General features: G+C 39.3%; 1 protein-coding gene across 13 annotated transcripts in view; it reads left to right on the top strand.

Moving 5' to 3' along the window:
* The window catches only part of STPG2 (sperm tail PG-rich repeat containing 2), a 418033-nt gene that overhangs the window by 176837 nt on the left and 220814 nt on the right, over positions 1-20382 (top strand). For all 13 annotated transcript variants that reach the window (XR_007356264.2, XM_048847110.1, XM_048847117.2 and 10 more), the window contains one exon: positions 6042-6207. Coding sequence is in view for 12 of the 13 variants with exons in the window: in XM_048847110.1 (XP_048703067.1) it covers positions 6042-6207 (166 nt within the window). In the remaining variant the exon portion in view is untranslated. The remainder of the gene's footprint in view (positions 1-6041; positions 6208-20382) is intronic.

Genomic DNA, 20382 nt, shown 5'->3' with positions numbered 1-20382 from the left:
GTTCTCTATCCTGATGGAAACAAAGATGAAACTACACCTCATACTCAATTTACCTATGATCTGATCCTACTGAGTATTTAAAAATTACACTCTTAATACCCAATTCCACTTGTAAATGAAAATCAGATGTGTGTCCAGGTATACATGAGAACTAGGGATGTGGCCATGAGATCCGAAGGCAACCTAAAAGAGCCTTTGCCTGCATAGACATTGAAGTCACCTAGAACAATAATCCTGGGTGACTGCAGTGATAGGTTGGACAAGAAATTGGTTTGTTTTAGTTGGAGTTCTCTGGTGCAGCTGGGTGGCTTGGGACATCCCAGTTATTTCCACCTTTTCCCCATTCCAGGATTTTAGCACGTGGTGAGTACTCTCAAAGGAGTATGATTATAACCTCCAGCATGCAAGTAACATGGGTGTATACTGCCTTTCTGTCTCGGTTGATGTTGCATAATTAATATTTTAAAGATATATCTTAAATTGAGGGCTTTAGTTGTTGTATGTCTGAATTAAGCTAAATGTTAAAATGTGTGCTCAGAAAGTGTGGGTGACAGGGTGTACCTGCCCTTTACAGTTTTAGATGGACCAGTATTGTCCTGTTAAAGTTTTCCTAAAACTTACTCGTGGGACTGGTGATGTAGTTTGTGGGGCAGAAGCAATGGTCTTATGGAGAAACCCACTCTTCTAATGGTTTAGGGTCTATGAGCAGGGTGAATTTGATCTTTCCTCACCTCATAGTGGTACGGAATTAAGCTGGTCCTGTGTGTTTCCAGCCAGCCTCTCTCTCACTAGACCAAGAGAGCATGGCAGAGTGGGAGCTATAGTTCCTATGGCAAACAGGATTGTAGTCTATGGCTCCAGCAAAATCTGCTGGGAAAAGGGGCTGGGTATATAAAAAAACTCCTCTCCCACAGAATGGGGAAAGAACTGGAGAAAGCTGAAAGGGTCAGTGGTCTCTCATAGAAGAACGGGCAACTAACCCACTTGTTTGTTTGCTTTTTCTGTTATATGTAACTGTGTGTAATTTAAGAAAGACTTTGTAAGTCTGAAGAGGGGCCAAGCCCAATTTAAGAAAATGACTGGGAAAGAAAACCAGTGGCATGGGAAATTAGTCCTGTTACAACCCCCCCACTCCACCACCACCACCACCATGGGTATGATCCATTGTTTTGTTTGGCCTGCCACATTGTGTTAGATGTAATAGATGGAAGGTGATATTTGAGAACATTCACATAAAGCAAAGAAATTACCAGAGGCAAAAAAGATTAAATTCTTAAAACTGCCATTTGCATAGTTGATTACTTCCATGCAAAAGATGTGCTGTCAGTAACCGTGCTTGATTTGTAAGATGTTGAAAATTACCCAGTAGATGAAAAACAAACTTAATTTTACAATATATACAATATATCTAATTTGCTAGTTGCCTTTCTATGCCTTTTGACGTATGATTGACTAATGCTTGTGTTTTTTAACTTCAGTACTGAGCCTAGAGTGTTTTGAGAGATGCAAATGGAAACACCAAAATAAATTATATATCTTGCAAAATCACAATTTCAGTTGAAATAATGGAAGAATTCTCATGCTTAAATATAGCAATTCTTGTTTTATAATACGTTTTGCTTTAAGGTACTTCACATTCATGCATATGTTTTAAAAAAGAAACATTAAAACATCAAAGATACAAATTTTGTGGTTTTTTGGAATTCCTAAAGAGTTGCTGATACATCAGAAATCTTAGAAAAACGTTGTTTATCTACTTACAGGAAATTTTGCATCAGAATGATATATTTTTTCTGTTTCACTTTCATCTGAGGCCTATTAAAAAGGTTCTTAGTGGGAAATGGGGATTTTTAACCTAATGCAGGAGCTTGTGCCTATAGCTTCCCAGCCATATAAACTTCAGAGGTGAAGTCCTGACTCCATCAGAGTCAGTGGCAAAACTCCCACTGCTTTCAATGTGGCCAGGATTTCACCCCAGAAGCCTGTAGATGCAGGTTCCATTGAACTTTGATTACCAGTCTCTCCTATTCAGGAGGAGGTGCGGTCATATGAATGAGCACTCTGTTTCCCATACTACAGGATTTCCATATTGAATCTTTGTGTTTGGTCTGTCTTTTTTCTCTAGTTGGGACCATACAACCTGCTGGAATGACTAATAGAGTTATAAATCTGGAACCACCCCCTGTTGTGGTTTCAAGTGAGGACCTGTACAGCTCCATGCTAAAAAAGAGAGTATGCCCTCCTAGGTGTAGTGGAGCGCTCACAAAGAACTCTGGGATCTCTCTACATCACTGGAGTGTCCTGATGGGTCTTATCCTTCCTCATTGCAATCTACAGTGACCTTTTCAAACCACCAGCTGCAGTCTTGCTGTCACTATGTCATTATGGTCTCATCCGCCACGCCAGGGTGTTTGGACAGAAACAGTCTGGCGAGAGGAATGGATCTCTGTTATGATCCCCAATCAGTCTATTGTCACTGACCACACAATTTGCCCTCCTGGTTTTGACCTGCCCCATCATCAGTGGTCCCTGTTGAACAGGTTCCGGACCAGGCAAGGTCTCTGTGCAGCTAACCATTATTGCTGGAGCTTTTGTGATAGCCCTTTGTGCAGCTCCTATGCAACACAGATGATGACACACATTGTCGATGAATGCCTGCTGTCAAGGTTCCTTCCCCATTCTGAACTCTAGGGTACAGATGTGGGGACCTGCATGAAAACCCCCCTCAGCTTATTTTTACCAGCTTAGGTTAAAACTTCCCCAAGGTACAAACTATTTTAACTTTTGCCCCTGGACTTTATTGCTGCCACCACCAAGCGTCTAACAAATATATAACAGGGAAAGAGCCCGCTTGGAAACATCTTTCCCCCCAAAATCCTCCCAAACCCTACACGCCCTTTCCTGGGGAAGGCTTGATAAAAATCCTCACCAATTTGCATAGGTGAACACAGACCCAAGCCCTTGGAACTTAAGAACAATGAAAAAGCAATCAGGTTCTTAAAAGAAGAATTTTAATAGAAGAAAAAGTAAAAGAATCACCTCTGTAAAATCAGGATGGTAAATACCTTACAGGGTAATCAGATTCAAAACACAGAGAATCCCTCTAGGCAAAACCTTAAGTTACAAAAAGCCACAAAAACAGGAATATCCATTCCATTCAGCACAACTTATTTTATCAGCCATTTAAACAAAACAGAATCTAATGCATATCTAACTAGATTGCTTATTAGCCCTTTTTGCTTTTCTGACCTGCATTCCTGCTCTGGTCCCGGCAAAGAAAAAAGACACAGACAGAGAGAATCCTTTGTTACCCCCCCACTCCAGCTTTGAAAGTATCTTGTCTCCTCATTGGTCATTTTGGTCGGTGCCAGCAAGGTTATCTTTAGTTTCTTAACCCTTTACAGGTGAAAGGGTTTTTTCCTCTGGCCAGGAGGGATTTAAAGGTGGTTAGCCTTCCCTTTATATTTATGACACCTGCTGACTAGGTTCAGCGGTGGCCTAGAAGAACTGCATCATGCCAGTGAAAATGCCATTGCTTGGCTAGATGACTATGCACATGCTAAATAATAAATTGCAATATTTAGGGTGAACGGAAGGGACAGTGATGTGTGTGGTCTTTTGGTTTTTGTTCCTTTACTGATTCTCCCAGGCTGACTTCTAATGTTAAGCAGACAGATAGGAAGATGCTGTGATGTTTGGGCTGTGGGGCGTTTGAATGTCAGCCGCCAAGGAATAATTGTAACTATTCAAAGAACAACCTGCTCTCACAATAGGATGTCTCTAGAATTATTTAGCATCCTCAGTAAGTCTGTCAAACTTATCCCCATGAACTTATTTGTAGATATGATTATAAAACTGGTGTGTGTGTGTAAGATGCATTTCCTGGCAGCTGCAGAATATCTAATGTAGCATTCTGCAGCTGTTGGAGAAAGAGGTTATATCTCCCTTGGAATTGGGGGGAAGGAGGAGGAGGCTCTCCCTTATAACCTTTAGTCCAGTGGTTAGGGTACTCACGCAGGATGTGTGAGACCTCGGTCAAATTTCCCTCTCTACGTGATAGAGCAGGGATTGAATGTGAGTCTCCCACATCTATGGAGAGTGTCCTAACCTCCCTAGGCTATAGAGTTATTTTCCCCTGATCTGATGACTATTCATTGTCATTCATAGTTGCAATTTGTAATGATCATGAATAGTCTTTGGGTCAAGAGAAAGAGAGTGAGAGCTTGCAGGGGCGGGTTAGGGCACTCACCAATGTTGTGGGAGATACAAGTTCCATCCCTGCTCTACCTCAGGCTGAGAGGGAAATTCAACCTTGGTCTCCCACATCCTGGGTGTGTTCCCTAACCATGGGTTAAATCTTATAATGGAGCTCCTCCTCCTTCCCCACACCATTTTGTGATTCAAGTCTTCCTTTGCTTTTGGCAAATTCCTCAACATTGAAATTAAAAATTTTGATTTATTGACTCACTGAAAATTTCAGTGCAATTGCAAAGTATTTCATTTTTGGTTCGATCCAAAACAAAACTTACTTGGGAATTGGCCAGTGAACCAAAAAATCCATTATTCACCCAGCTCTAGAAGGCGATGATTTCTTAAAAGCAAAGATATCTTCCTAAAATGTTTCTTGTGATATATGTACAAGAGAAGAAGAAAACAAACAAAGAAAAGACCCCCTCCAAACCCAAGCAGAATTAATTCTAAATGGAATATTTCAACTTTCACATGGAAGCATTATCTGCTGTTTAAGACTTTGGTGATATGACATTTGATGTTTTGTCTAGAATTATTGTAATTAATAATTGTATTGCTTTGATGTTGATTCAAATGTTAGTACAGGAGCATAGCAGTAAAGATTTATAAATGAGTAAGAGTAAATATTTTAGCTTAATTGGAAATTACTAAATCTGAAATTAGGAGATTCATCTTGTCCAATAAATCTAAGAACCCTCCAACTAGAATGGAACAAGAACCGTTTAAATTAAAAATTGTTGAATACAGAAATACTTTATCACTAGTCACAGTATTACATAGAAATGTTAATATTAATAATCTTTTTTTAAGATAAATCAAAACTGATAATGTGAGAGAGGCCCTCCTGCCATTCACTGTAGAAGGGAAGAGCAGTGGTGCTGCCTCCCTTATAAGCTGTAGCCCTGTGGTTAGGGCACTTACCTGGGATTTGTGTGATCCAAGTTCAATTCTCCAAGCCTGAGCTGGAGAAGAGATTCCAATTTGGGTCTCCCACATTGTAAAGGAGCATCCTAGCCACTGGGCTATGGGATATCCTGGTGTAGGTATCTCTCAGTCTCTCTTGTGGAAGCTGTTCCACTGTGTATAAAAAAAAAATGGTGTAAGGACATAAACTTGAGTCTCCCACTACCTAGGTGAGTGCCTTAACAACCAGGTTATAGCATCATTCTCGATAGCTGTCTCTCGCCTAGTGTGGAACAGCTTCAACAGGAAAGACTGAGAGAGACCCACTCCCGATTACCCTAGAGTATTCCTCTATAATATAGGAAACAACTCCATGTTCCTGCTCCAATGACTATTTAATTAGTTATACACAATTTAATATTTGGTAGGAGAGGGGAATTTGCCCAGCTCTAGTTCTGAAAGGACATTGGCTATTCCTTTCCTGAGCTCAAAGTGCCCCTCAGTTTTCAGTCTGGATTTTGGGCACAGTTTCCTAGCACACCCTGTAGTGGAACCTCAGTGTCTTAACGGACTTCCAGGCATTTGGCAGGATTTAATAAATAGTTATAACAATTTTATGCCTGTTCTGCATTTGTGGCTTTTCCCCCATAATAAATTATTCCTTTTATTAAACTAAAGGTCTAGTGATGCAATAAAACTAGTATTATACTGATATTGAAATCTATCTGTAGCAGACATAAGAAACAATGTTTGTTTGTTTTTTAAATTAAGTATGTGGTGCTTTCCTGCAATTTGTGTTACAGAGGAGGTTGTAATGGCTTACCACACTGATTGAATTCTGGGTTATTTCAGTTGACACTTTTTTCTTATTTTCTTTAATACTATAGGAAGTTCCACCACCAGGCTCCTATGAGGTTCAAAAATCATTTGAGAAATCACACAGTAAAAGCCACTACATGCCTCCCCGAACCACACTGGCTAAAAGAAAGCATACGTCTTTCCTCAGTGCAACACCTAGAAAAAATGTACCCAATACTGACAAGGATGTACCAGGTAAGTTTATTACTTTCTTTCTTAATAAAACTGGAATAAAACAGCTAAAATATTATTCTACTTCTTGAGAACCATTCCAAAATGTTAGTGTTAAGTCATTTGAGTCAAGTGAACTTAGATTGGGATTTTCAACAGAGCTTAGGGAAGTTAGACACCCATGTCCCATGGGATGCAAATCTGAGCCTTAATGCCAATCCTCCAATTTAGCGACCAGTAAGTAAAGTAGGAAGCAAAGAATCAACACCTGTTAAAAATACATTAGTGAATTAAGATACTACTTCATCCCTGAGGGGATTAATCTGAGGCTATCTGGTGACTCATTTTGCTGGTCAAATGGAAATTGTTTAACTAATGAAATAACCAATATCACTGCATTTTAAGAACAAAATTGTTTGTGGTGTTGCTGTAGCTATGATGTTTCCAAGATATGAGAGACAAGGTAAGTGAGGGAATATCTTTTATTGGACAAACTTCTGTTGGTGGAAGGTACAAGCTTTTGAACTACACAGAGCTCTTCAGGTTTGGGGAAGGAAGCAGTGTGTTGCTTTTTAAGAAAATCAACCAAATTGATAAGTTGGCAAAACATATGCCTACTTTATATTTCATTCTGTGTGGTGACTTTGAACCTTGTTAATATAAAGATGTTTGTTTCCATTTAAAAGTATAGACCTTGTTTACTGCATATGGGTCAGGTTTGATTTGCTTGTCAAACTGTTGACTTACTCTTACAACTGATTGGGTATGAGAATGTTTAATAGTCCACATGCTACGCATTTGCTCATTAGAAAAATAGAAATATATTCTCAACTTACAGTGAATAACTTGCAGGGAAAAATTCTTTGTAATTTGAGTCTCGGAAATAATTTCAAAAGTGCTTGTAAATCCATCTCTGCCTTTTATATAATGAATCTTAGATCAGGGGACACTAATGAGGACAGACAGGGATGGATTTTAAGCAGCAGGCTGCATCTTTTTAAAATGTAAAATTGGAGAGGGTCACTATCTGCCTCTCTTCCCAAACTAGGCATTTAGGTGAATTCAGTGTGAGTTTTACTGGGCATCTCTCATATAGCTCATAACTCAGGGTAGCTCTCCACTGCCCTAACCCCAGGGTTCAGCTTGCTCGACTAAATCCTCTTGTCTTCCCCCTGCAAAGCGGTCAGAAGGTACCAAAGAGGGACCCCAGTCTGCAAGGACTTCAGGACTTTTTCCCATAGACGTAGGGTCTACCAGTGAAATCCCACGTCTCTTATGTTCTGGTTGCTGGCTTTTTGGCCTTATATCCACACTGAACCCCGGCTGCAAGTTGCAACAAACGAACATTCATACAAATTCCTAATATTAAATTCCTAAATAGTATTCCTAGTATATTTTCTTAATTGTGTCTCCATCATCGGTACAAGAGGCCTGAGAAACCCTGGACTGGGCTTTAAATAAATGATTTGGGAACAAGAGCTAATGGCCTCACATCTCTCTGGTTGGGCAGTAGGGTACATTTTCCCTTTATCCTAAAGCTGTCTGGCACCTTGCAGATACAATCAAGTTTCCCAGCCATTAAGTTGTTGGGTGGCAAATTGTCACACTATTGCTAGCTATTGTATTCTGGTCCCCAGGTTTCTGTATGACATGTGATACTTTCCCTCACAAGCTGTGAGAAAACGGCACTATAATTCAAAGAGTCTGTGTGTTTTTAAGGAAGTTTGAGGTAGCAAATACAATTTCAAAAAATGAAAGAAAAGTAGAATAAGTAGTAAGACATTCTTTAAAGGTGTCCTAGAAATGTATTGTCAGTAAACAGCCAGAAAGTCTGTGTTTGTTCTGGAATCTTAGAATAATAACCTTGGATAGAAACAGTTTATCGTAAATGTTTATTAAAAAACAAAATCAGACAAATACACGCTATCCACAAAACCTAGAGGCGAAATTCAGTCAGGTCCCAGTCTTCCAAGAATGTTATCCACAGTGCTGACATGAGGATCCACTTTATTCTGTAGCCTACATTAACTATTATTTTGAAACCTCTTTCCAGATTTTTTCAAGTTGTTCTGACAAATTTTGAAATGAATGTATCTCAATAAAAATTCCAATATTAAATCATAAGTTTATAATGGGATTGATAATGAGTTTATAGAGCCTTTCACCTCCAGGTTGCTTCTGCAAATCAAGCCCAAGTTGGTAATAACTTGAAAGTTGTATTCATCTGCTGCTTGCTTGATCATCTGTGTGAAAATCTGACTGAAAATCTTGATCATCTAACTGTCCGAGACCAGACATTTCCCAGTGAGCAGGAATCCACATCACAAAACTATCACTAGAATTGTCAATAAACAGCACCTTTGTCTCAACAGAGAGATCAGAGAATTAATGAACCTGTTTGAAGCACTATGATGGAGCAATATGAGAGAGCTTGCACTGACATTGTCCATGATATATTTCTTTTATGGCTATATAGAGGATTTTCAGTCTAAGTTTCAATCTGCTAACCTTTTTTTTAATGGAAAGGGTCAAAATAAACAGTGGAAAAAGTTGGTACTTTTCCCCGTAATACCATAATTTGGTTTGTGGATTAACAGTAATGATTTGTAGTTCTGCTTTTTCCCTTAACAGGTAGTGCTAGTAATTGCTGCATTTGGCTTAGCAAAAATAATTTGCTGTGTAGTTTTAGATATTCAGCCGTAGCAGTTACTGGCAGTTTCTATGTATATTATAACACAGTGAAAATAAGTTCCAACAGCTTTAAAATTACATGTAGTATGCGTCAATAATCAGGGTAATATGTAAAGTAGCTAGCCCCTTTTCCTTTTTTGGCAGGGGGTGGGGGGAAGGCAGTAGATGAGGAAGTGAGGGTTAAAGCAACAGGAGAAAATATAGGAGCTTACAGGCAAACTCTTAAGCCTCTAGGAGAATTCAGTCAGAGGTGGGTTTGATGTCACCAGCAGAATGAATGGTGGGCCCTCATGGCAACCAGGAGCAACGGGGCTATGACAAATGTGGATGTCAGCATACCTGCAAAAGGGGGGAAGTAGTTCTGAATTACAAATGTACTTCATTCCCTTCTTATATTGTTTACTTGGAGCATTCAGTACATAATTCTAAAGCTTGTTTGACTAGTTGGTATGTTTTTAGGTCACCTTCTGCATACAACAGATGCAAACGGGCTGACCAAGGTATCATTGGGGCCTTTTAGTGACATGAGTACAAAGTTAGTGATAAATGAGGTTGATGACTGCTTTGTCTTTGTATTGAAAAGAAGGTGAAGGTCATATCCTGAAAAAGGAAGTATATTTTCAGAATGTAAAGAAACTGGAAAAGGTGAAAAAATGCTCGAACATGGAGGCAGGCAATTACTACTTTTTCAAGCTGATAAAGGAAATAAAAAGGCTATAGAAAGATTTTTTACAAAAATGCATTACTAACGATGCAAAAATTGTAAGAAAATGTATGTAACTTGTGTGTTTCCTGAGTTGATCATGAAACTTTACTTACAATACTTGTAAGCAACAACATTGCTAGGGAGGATATGAAAGTCCAGTGGTCTTTGTACCTGCATTGATAATGGGGAGAAATGTTAACTAATACAACTGACAAATGAGCCTTCATATTTCGTTGGGTTGTTTAGAATCCAGGGATTGTGCTGATCAGGAACTTTGGAAGATATTAGGCGTTCCCAAATGTTAGTTTCATGGTATGCTTCTGGATTTCTGCACTAGGAGAGACCTTGACTGATTGTGGGTACTCTGTCATGAAACTGCTGAATATACTGAAACTCCTTTTGGGTTTTCTGTTCCCTCCCATAGGCCATGTCTGTTCTCGGGGAAAAAATGTTTTAATCAATGTGAAGCTACAGTCAGAGAAGCAATTAAAATACTAGGATGCCTGTCATCATCCCACTCACACACAAGAAAAGAGGGATGCCATTAAAAATTGATACTACTCCATCCTTCCCCAGAGAACCAGCTGGCATTGCATCTCTCCTTTCTTCTGCATCTCTGAAGTACAGCATTACCAGTATGATTTTACACCTTTCCCCACTCTCAGACCCAGACACACCTCTGGTATTTGCTTCCGTCTGATCCCAGACACATCATCCTATCTTCCTCTCCTAGCTAAGAAATGCTTTCTAGTACCTGTCACTCAGAGTCCAGAAACCTCAAAAACTTCTTTCTGTAGCATGTCTCAGTATCATAGTACCCCAAGCTGCACACATGCACTGATTCACACAGAGCCTGTACGTTTGGCCAAGAATCCAACAGACATAGATCCCATTGGAGAGAGTGACCTTTGGAGTTTGCAAGAGAATAGATCAGGTGACTAAGAAGGAAATAGATAACATGAAATGGATATGTGTAAACAGGCTTTCAGAAAGTTCTGGATTTCTCTAATATTATTTATACCTTAAAGGACTTGTCCCACATGTTTCTATAAATACTGCAGGTTGAACCCAGACCAGGTAATTAATTGGACAGGTTAGTACTTGCCTACTTTGTTTCTATGATTGATTTAGAGAAAGGTTATGAGCAAATATCTTTGACTGATGGTGTCAGCCTTCAATATCCCTCTAGGTTGTTTGAGATCCCTAAACTATTCTTTTGCACACTCGATGTGGCTACAACTTTCCAGGGAATGGTAAGCAAAGTGCTGAAGGGACTGAATGAATTCACTTTGGCTTTAATTGCTGTTAAACCTGAGAAAACCAAACCTGAGATTACCACTGGGGCTGCCCAACTCTCAGAGCTTGAAAAGCCAAACTGGGGCAACCATGTAGATTGCTTCCTTTATGAATCATAAGTGAAGACCTGACTGTGAAAGCTGAAAAATGCAAATTAGGAACACCTTGGGCTGCAAACTTAGGGCACACAAGGGAGACTGGAATAATTAGACCAAGGTGGACACAATTTGTAATTGGTCCACTCTACCAAATATCAGTTGGCCTTTCTGATTCTAAAAAAGGGAGTTTGGCTGTTCAACAGCATTTGTAAATGCAGATTAATAAACACCAGTGTGTTGAACTTTGGCTTACAGTGCTGTTCAGTCAGGTTGACAATAAGGGGAAAAAGCATCCTGTCGTGCTCAGAAGCCACCATTTTCTTTCTAGAAAGAAAGGTTATATAGAGCTCTCTCACAGCAATTAGAGAAGGAAGAAAGAGTAGCTGATAACTAAAAAGATTGCCATGACAACTCCAAAGTAAACACTTGCTTGGATTTGATTTACTTACTAGGATCCAGAAATGATGAGAGTTGATGAGAAACCACAGCATGTTTATAGACTTCCGCTTGAATCTTTGTCATACATAGTGCTGTTTCTAAGTGATTGTAGAACTAGTTCTTTTCTGTTTGGATATTGTTACCTTTTCAGTTTACTGAAACTTTTAGTAATTCTATCTGGACTAAATTTAGAGAGGGATAATGTGCATTTTTTATTTATCTGCTGTTTTTAGGGGGAATTTGTTTGATGTAGTCTTGTATAATAATTGATAGGAAGTAGAACTGATGGAATATTCACTGAATATATTTTTGATGAAAAATGTGAAAATTAATTGAGTACACTGTGACCAGCTCTAGTATTTTATTCTGTGTGTAGCATAATATATAAAACTTTAGGTTACAGGGTGTCTGTGAAGCTGCCTGTAAAGGTTACTCCTGGCCTGTAATATTTGCTTTCAAAGCACGCTGATCAAAAATTAAATTGATACATTACAAAAAAATGGAACTTCAAAAAGTAGCCTGTGGTAGCAGTAAGAGGTAAGAACAATGCTGGAATCACTAGAGGGAAGGTGTGTGAAAATGTGCATTAAATGAGTGCTCTTTTTGTTGGCTTTCTTCTCATTTGTAATTGCATATTCCTGAAGCATATAAATGAGGAGAACCAGAGGAAAGTAGGTTTAATGTAGTACAATATGTGGTACAATAAAATAATATCATGTGATTTTCCACTCTCTGTTGACTTTAAAGGGACAGGATTAAGATTGGCAACATTTTACTAACCTGATAGTCTTTGTAAATAGATATAAAAAAACATTGTATGTAAGACTGTGTGTGATTAATCCCCCTTTTCTCTCATCCTGAGGAACATTCCAGACTACAATCATTATAGAGCCATCTACGAGGGAAATAGAGGCAAAGAATAATGAAAGACAGAAAATGTAAGACAGACTCTCCCCGTCACCTAATTTTTTCTTTGGCTGCAGTCCCAGATGCATAAAATTCCTCTCTCTGCTCTTTGAATCCAGTTCTTTATTTTCCTCTAGTGACTTCTTAACAGGATTAAGGAATCGGAGCAGGAAGAGGGACAGGAAAAAGAGGGACAAAAATGGGAGGTTCTTCCAGCTCCATAGGTTGGAGTAAAGCAGAGATGAAAGAAGTGTGCTGTCAATTGGATGAGGTTTCCTGATTTTTGTTTTTTGAATTTATCTAGGATTCTGGGAGAACTCTTTTTGTTCACTGGAAAATGCTGCGGGAAAAGAGGGTCCTCTCTCATTCCAGATTGATAAATAATGTTGAGGGGGATTCCTCCCCTCCCACTCACTGGAAAGTGATGTGCTGAGTCTCTCTCATAACCCTTGAAAACCCTTCCAGTCACCACTTCTGTATTTAGCTTATTTGTCACAGTCCCTTTTAACCATAACTCCTTTTCAGCTGTATTCAGATAAATAATTTACAGAGCTGCAGCCAGGATCTGTAGAGTCTGGGACAAGTAATAGAATCAGACCACCTCGTAGGTTGAAGGAGGCAGTGGTACTGGTGTCCTTAGATGCAGTAGTACTCCTGAGGGCATTCTGCGCCAAAAACTTAAATTCTGTGCACAATATTTTAAAATTCTGCAAATTTTATTTGTCAAATAAATGTGGAGTCTGCAGTATGGCATTAGGGAGGCCATTGGCTGCACAGAGGTGGTAGATCACTGTGCAATTCCCGCTCTACCCCCGGGACATGGACTCAGCGGTGAGGCTGTACCCAACCCTGACATGGTGCAAGGACCGGTCCTGCCCCAGAAACACCCCAGGGCCCAGCTCCTCCATGCCATGTGCACCAGGTGTGGGCAGGCAGGCTCAGCAAGGCAGGATCCAAGTGTGGAGGGATCTAGGTGTAGGTTCAGAGGTTTCTGTGTGGGACAATCTGGATGAGGAATCTGGATCTGGCTCAGTGGGGGATCTGCGTGCAGGTGGGATCTGGATTCACAGGGGCTTGTTGGGGGGTTCTGGGTGCAACAATAATGGGACTCTGTAGTGGGTTCCAGGTGAAGATGTTTGGGACTCAGCAGAGGGGTGGGGGGTGGGATAGAGCGCTGCATGGGGATCTGGGTGTGGGAAGCTCAGTGGGATGGGGATCCAGGTGCAGCTGGGTGGGGCTCAGTGGGGTGGGATTTGGGTGAGGGTGGCTTGTCAGGGTGGTCCAGGTGCAGGGGGAGTGGGGCTCGTCACAAGGGTTCTGATTGCAGGAGGGTGAGGCTCAGCCAGAGGGTCTGGTTATGAGGGGGTCTGGATGCACGGGGGTTGGGCAGATGAGGGAGCAGCTCCCTTTACATGGATCCTTCCCCCTGCAACTGAGGAGCAATGGGTGCAGGAAGCATGTGTGTGTGAGTTTGAAGATTGTACTACAGTCAGGGGAGAAATTTGGGGGTGGGTCTGACATAGCCATGCACGGGAAGAGGACGTTCCATCTACTCCAGCCCAGCCAGGACTAACAGCTGAGCCCAGTACAGGGTAGGAACCACCAGCCGGGTCTTCCCCAGTCCTGCCCCATGCACCCACAGTGATTTACCTCTCTGCCGGCAGCCCCGGGCACCTGAAACATATTGCTTGGGGAGGGTCACATGACTGCTCATGTGGCTTCCCTTTGCTTCCCTGATGGAAAGTTATTTTTCTGTGGGGAAGCAAAGAAATCTGCAGGGGACATCAATTCTGTGCATGCTCAGTGGTGCAGAATTCACCTAAGAGTAGCAGTAGTAATTGTGTACAGCTGAGATAAGACAAAACTAGGACCTAAAAGGTGTGGTCAGAGCTGTGACAGTGGAATAGAAAGATGGGCTCCAGTGCACGTTCTTATTGTGAGCCACCTCCCTCAAATTTTAATGTGTAACATTTGCTTGTATAATCACAGATTCCAAGGCCAACTGAATATTCATTGTTTGCAAGTTTTGTGTAGTAAAATGTATGTACTGTGTTGTGAAGGGATTGGGCCCTTTGGGGTGTCACCTGATGTGCTGGGGTTTAACTGAACCTCCTCTGCTCAATCAGCCTATTCTGCCAGCCTAGGTCTCCTTTTATCTGACTTTGCTGGGTTAGGCTCGCTAGCCTCTTCCAGCCAAGTACACAGTCAGGGCCACATCCAGCTGCACAGAGAGGCAGAGATCCGCTCTGGAAAGATTCAGCCTTAGGGGCTCTCTCCCTTTAAAGGGTATAAACTCAAAGGGTTTATGAAATTTATCCCCTCGCTCAATGTGGAGGGAGATATACACAACTTCTTGCCACCCCCTCAAGTTAGACTGTGTACCGGTTAAACTATAAACTTGGTTATATTATAAACAACCAATAAGTTTATTAACTACAAAAAATTATTTTTTAAGAGAGAACAGACAGAACAAAGCAGATTACTGACCAAATAAAGCAAAATGCACAAGCTAAGCTCAATATACTTAAGAAACAGGTTACAAAATGTAAATTCGCACCCTAAATGTTGTTTTAGGCTGGTTGCAAAGTTTCTGTGGTTCAGATTTCCAGTTATATTCCTTTTCAGACTGGACTCCCCCCTTGCCTTCCCTTCAGGTGACTTTAGCAGTCTTTCTTCTTGGGCAGACAGGCCATAGAGAGGAGGAGTCCTGTTTGACTACCTCCCCACCCTTAAATAGGATTTACATAAGACGGGAATCCTTTGTTTCCCAAACTTGACCCCCCCCCTTCATTTCCAGTGGAAAGTTACAAGAAATCCCAAGTAATATTTATTATCAGGTGACAAGACTACCTGACTCTGTCGTATCACAGCATCCATGAGTCAGTGGCAATATGAAGCATCCACAGGAAGGCCAAGCCTTTTCACAGTCCATTGTCCTTGCTGATGGGCAATCCACCCTCTCTGGCTTTTCCATTGTTGCACCTGAAGTGTTAGCAGTAGGCGTCACCCAAAGTAGCATAGTTGAAATACAGATACATAGTCAATATTCCTAATTTAGGATACAGAAATGATACAGGCATACACATTGGATAATCACATTCAGTAAATTATAACCTTTCTGATGATACCTTACAAGACCCATCTTGAATAAAATACATCTCAGTTATGTCATATTCATATCATAAGCATATTTTCATAAAGAATATGGAGTGAAACGTCACATATGTAATACCATTGATTTGGTTCAGATAAATATTTAAAATATATGTAACTAAACACAGTTTGCTTGATGCAAAGTAATTTCCCCCTTTTTGTTTGCCAGAGGGACTCTATTACTATAGATATAAATGGTTCTTTAGGTCCACATTATACACTAGTGTTCAATTCCTTTGTGAAGTAAAACATTTTAAACACAAAATGATACTGTTTCTTGGAGAAAGGTAATTCAAAAAGAATCATTTCAGAAGGTTTCAGAGTAACAGCCGTGTTAGTCTGTATTCGCAAAAAGAAAAGGAGTACTTGCGGCACCTTAGAGACTAACCAATTTATTTGAGCATAAGCTTTCGTGAGCTACAGCTCACTTCACAGTATGCATCCGATGAAGTGAGCTGTAGCTCACGAAAGCTTATGCTCATTTCAGAAGGTGACTTTGAGGTGTAGGTTTTTGTATGTTCCCCCAGGAGATGTGGGAAATAAATTTTTGTGATGCATTTCTGTTCTGGAGATGAATCTCTTGTCACAAGAGAGAACATCTGCAGCTCTGTATTTATTGCACTAAATATCAGAACTATTTTTAATTTAGCATATTTGTTTATACAGTGATTTAAATTATTGTTTTGCTGTACTGAATCCTGAGTCAATGTCCAGATCCACAATGTTTATAATGTAGATCTTAGCTAGATTTTTTTTTAGAAAAAGCTATAGAACAAGCATAATTAAGCACAATTAAAGTAGGAAAATTGTGTCATAGTGACCATTCATCTGTATTCCATTAAATTCTTGTAATCGAATATAAAAATGTATTTGAATTTATTTAATGAAAAAATTATCAAACGATGTGGATCACATTATAAAGTAATCTTCTTTTATTGTAACAAGTTTTCCTTCACAGCTTTGTAAATGGTTTTATGAGGGAGCCTCACTTAAAATGAAATGCAGAAAATATTACTTAAACTTACAATGGATCTACTGCAGGTTTACTCCATTGTAAATGAGGGTAGAACTTGGCCTTTTGTGTTTATTTGCTGGAAATAAAATTTAGAGAGAAATGTGGAAAAAAATTAAAATAAACCTGGAAAAAACATTGAGTTAAGAGTAACGAGGCTCAGTTTTAGGCCTCAGTCATTACCTGAAATATTTTGCAATTTGGTAGATATGTTTTGTACAGCGCTGAGTACATTGCAGATGCTTAATAAATAATCAACAATTATAACATGGAACAGTGCATTCCACTAACAAGCATCTCCTTCATAGGGAAAATATTTGAATCATCCCCAAAACATCATTGTGTTTCTAGGCACATTCCAACAGGAAATTACTTTAGGCAACAAATACAATTTATCTTTAAAATTAATTGAACATATCACATGAAGGTAACTTTGTCCACTATTTCAGTGACTACAAGCAATACCTTTGATATAAAAGTCACTGTCGTGTGAAAACTAATTTCTTCTATTTGCTTGTTGGCTTGTCATATTACGTACTCGGAAATAGTATGAAGTTTCTAAAACATAGCTGAGCTCTCAGGTTATTGCAGTGTGTCAGTAGCTCAGATCCTAAAACTTATATTGATCTTTTATTTATGGTAGTTACTACTTGGTTAGGCAACACTCCTATTAGAATAAAATATGGTCTTTGTTACTTTGCTGTAACTCTTGGAATTTCTCTGGATTTTCACTGGTGGAATAGAATTAGGTGCAATGTATTTTCTTTAATTAAAAAATACTGCTTGAACATTGAAATGAACTGCAGATTAGCACAGTATATTTGTGAAAATAAATATAATGGTTCTACTTGATCACAATATAAACAAAATCAGTCTGCTTCTACTATAGGATTTGTTGGTTCTGTTTTTATAAACTGGCAGGGAGCGTACACGTGTTTGCTATAGATGAGTGGTTCTCAAACTTTTTCTTCTGCGGATCACTTGAAAATTGCTGGGGGCCTTGGCGGACCACTTAACGATCTTTCCAAATGTTGTTTGTACTGTTTGCTAACTATTGTAAAGCGCTTTGGGTAAAAGTGCTGTATAAAAAAAACCTTAATAATTAACATCTTTTGGTTCTACAAATGAAAGCACACAACTCGTATTTTAATATCAGTAGTCTTACCTTTCAAATGTGATGGATGTGCCCTAATTAGGTGAGTGGCCCTTCATTTTCTCATGTGTGGCTGCCCAGGCGTGCACCTTAGAGGTACCTATCCATGGACCACCTGAGTGGAGCTTGTGGACCACTGGTGGTCTGTGGACCACAGTTTGAGAACCTCTGCTAAAGACTATTGTTGTCCGTATTCTTTGCCCGCTAGATAAAAGGGATCTTGCTTGGAGTGGTACTAGTTTGGAGTGCAAATTTGTATATGTTACAGCTGTTAGGCCCTGTTGGGGGTGAAAATTGGGAAACTGAGTCACAAGTCCACCCCATTTAGGCTTAATCAATTTTTGTCTTTATTTAATACAATTTCAGACAAAATTATTATACCTGTAGTATTTGGGCATACATTTATGGCAGGCAAATAATAATAGACTAGATGAAACTGGTAAATGGGCACAAGTTACCACCTTCCATGATAGTTGTTTCCGTTACTGATCCCCTAGTCTGATCCTTCAGTCTTGTCCTTCATTTTTTGGGTCGGGTGTTTCTCCAGTTTGGGCCTGTGTTTTTCTTGCTGGCTTTGCAGTTTCTGGGTCATGTCATTTTATGTTACCCTGTCCTGGGTCTTCCCAGAAAAACAGGGCTTTTATTTATCATTTCATTTTTATGTATCTCTATCTTACATCTTCCAATACAACGTGTTACCTTTGTTCTGTCAGCAATATCATTTTAAGCAGATTATCAATTCTATGTAAAAGAAGAATTGGCAAAACCCATTTATGCCAGCAAGGACTTGGCCTAAGTGTTACTTCTTCTGTACTCATTCACAATCCATAATTATAAATAATTAAAAATATAGCTGTCGAAGCTTGCAATCTTACCATTAACAATTTTTTATTCATATTTCAGTGTTTATAAATAAGTAGTTGTTATCCTGTGCTACCTTTTTAATCTATTAGAAAACAGAGGGGGAATTATGGAAAACATGATGATTCTTTAATGTCAGGTTTCAGAGTAACAGCCGTGTTAGTCTGTATTCACAAAAAGAAAAGGAGTACTTGTGGCACCTTAGAGACTAACCAATTTATTTGAGCATGAGCTTTCGTGAGCTACAGCTCACTTCATCGGATGCATACCGTGGAAACTGCAGCAGACTTTATATATACACAGAGAATATGAAACAATACTAAATCAAATACTAAATCAAAGCTATTACCAGCAGGACAGTGGGGTGGGAGGAGGTATTGTTTCATATTCTCTGTGTATATATAAAGTCTGCTGCAGTTTCCACGGTATGCATCCGATGAAGTGAGCTGTAGCTCACGAAAGCTCACGCTCAAATAAATTGGTTAGTCTCTAAGGTGCCACAAGTACTCCTTTTCTCTTTAATGTCAGCATTTCTTACCTTCCTTAAGCATGGGTTTTTCATTCAAAGTCCAGCTTTCTTTGTGAATCATTTAAAAGAAACTTCACTAGAAATTTTCCTGTGAATGCATGTTGTGGAGTGTCTCAGTTCTGGGATCTTGATATTTAGTTGCTTTTTATGGTACCCAGGAGCCTTGATCTTGCAATTACAGAACTACTCACAATATGTGAAGGTAGGCATGTGTAAGTCTTTGCAGGGTCAAGGCCAGAGTAAAAAAAATAAGCATTATTATAAATCTTTTAAAAAATAAAATATAATCTTTAAAAGGCAGTTCTCATTACAACAGATACTTTGGGGAAACTAGATAATTTTAGAAGAATTCAACCGGAACAGGTATTCTTAGTATACAGGGTGTGCTTGTTCGGAATCTTTTGACATGAAAGAAAAGTCTGGAAGCCAAATTAGTATCAACTGGGTTACAAATTCACCAAGAACAGGAAGGGACGCTAACATTAAAGAACTACATTTACTGTTAACACCACCTGTAAATCTTTGTTATACTTCCCAAAGGTTTTGATGGAACAAATGGTGCATATATTTATCAATATAACTATTCTCCTGTTTAACATGTTGAAATAATTTGTGCATGTATTACCAAAATATGAAACTGAAGAAAATACATTGTGGGGAATGGAAAAAGAAAAGGAGGAGGAGGATTATCCATATATTGAATATATAATCTAAGAATTGTTTGCACTTAGAAAAGTTATATTTCACACTGGTTGCTTAGAATATCCTTATTCAGTGTTTTTAGCATACAAAAGTAATTAGTGATAATAAATCTCAACTCTTAGATCTTTCCCCCAGAAGATGATGTGGAAAATATTTAGTTCAAAGTTTTGAATCTTTAAATAGCCTAAACAGGAAGTAGGCATAATGGTGGTCAGCACTTGTGTTAAATGACAGTTTTCTTTCTGTGAAGATGAATGAGGAGCTCCCTTTCAGTGGTGCTTCAGGGAACTCCTTTTTTATTTGACTTTGAGAAAGGTCTTTCTAAGACCTGTTCACTATTTTGTTTCCCTTCTCACCTGTTCGTTTTTTTTTTTTTTTAATAAATGTTGCTTGTGGCAAGGTCCATCAAGGTCTTAAAATCTCTTGAGCTTCTTTTTCTTTTGTGTTGTGTTTTTTTGGTTGTTTCTGTTGTGTTTTTTTCCTTTTGTCTCTCATGCAAAACACAAGTGGCGTCAAAAGATCCCTAAATGTGATCACAGGATGATAATTGTTTGTTTGGTTTGCCATGGAGTAGACCTGTCTTCTCAAGGAAATTCTCCAGTGTTCCCAGACTTACTGAAAATCAACATTAACTGTCCAGTACACTCCCTACCC

The sequence above is a fragment of the Caretta caretta genome, chromosome 4, assembly GCF_965140235.1.
Source record: "Caretta caretta isolate rCarCar2 chromosome 4, rCarCar1.hap1, whole genome shotgun sequence".
NCBI classification, from domain to species: Eukaryota; Metazoa; Chordata; order Testudines; family Cheloniidae; genus Caretta; species Caretta caretta.
The sequence above is the reverse complement of the archived record's forward strand: the minus strand, read 5'-3'. Positions and strand labels throughout refer to the sequence as shown.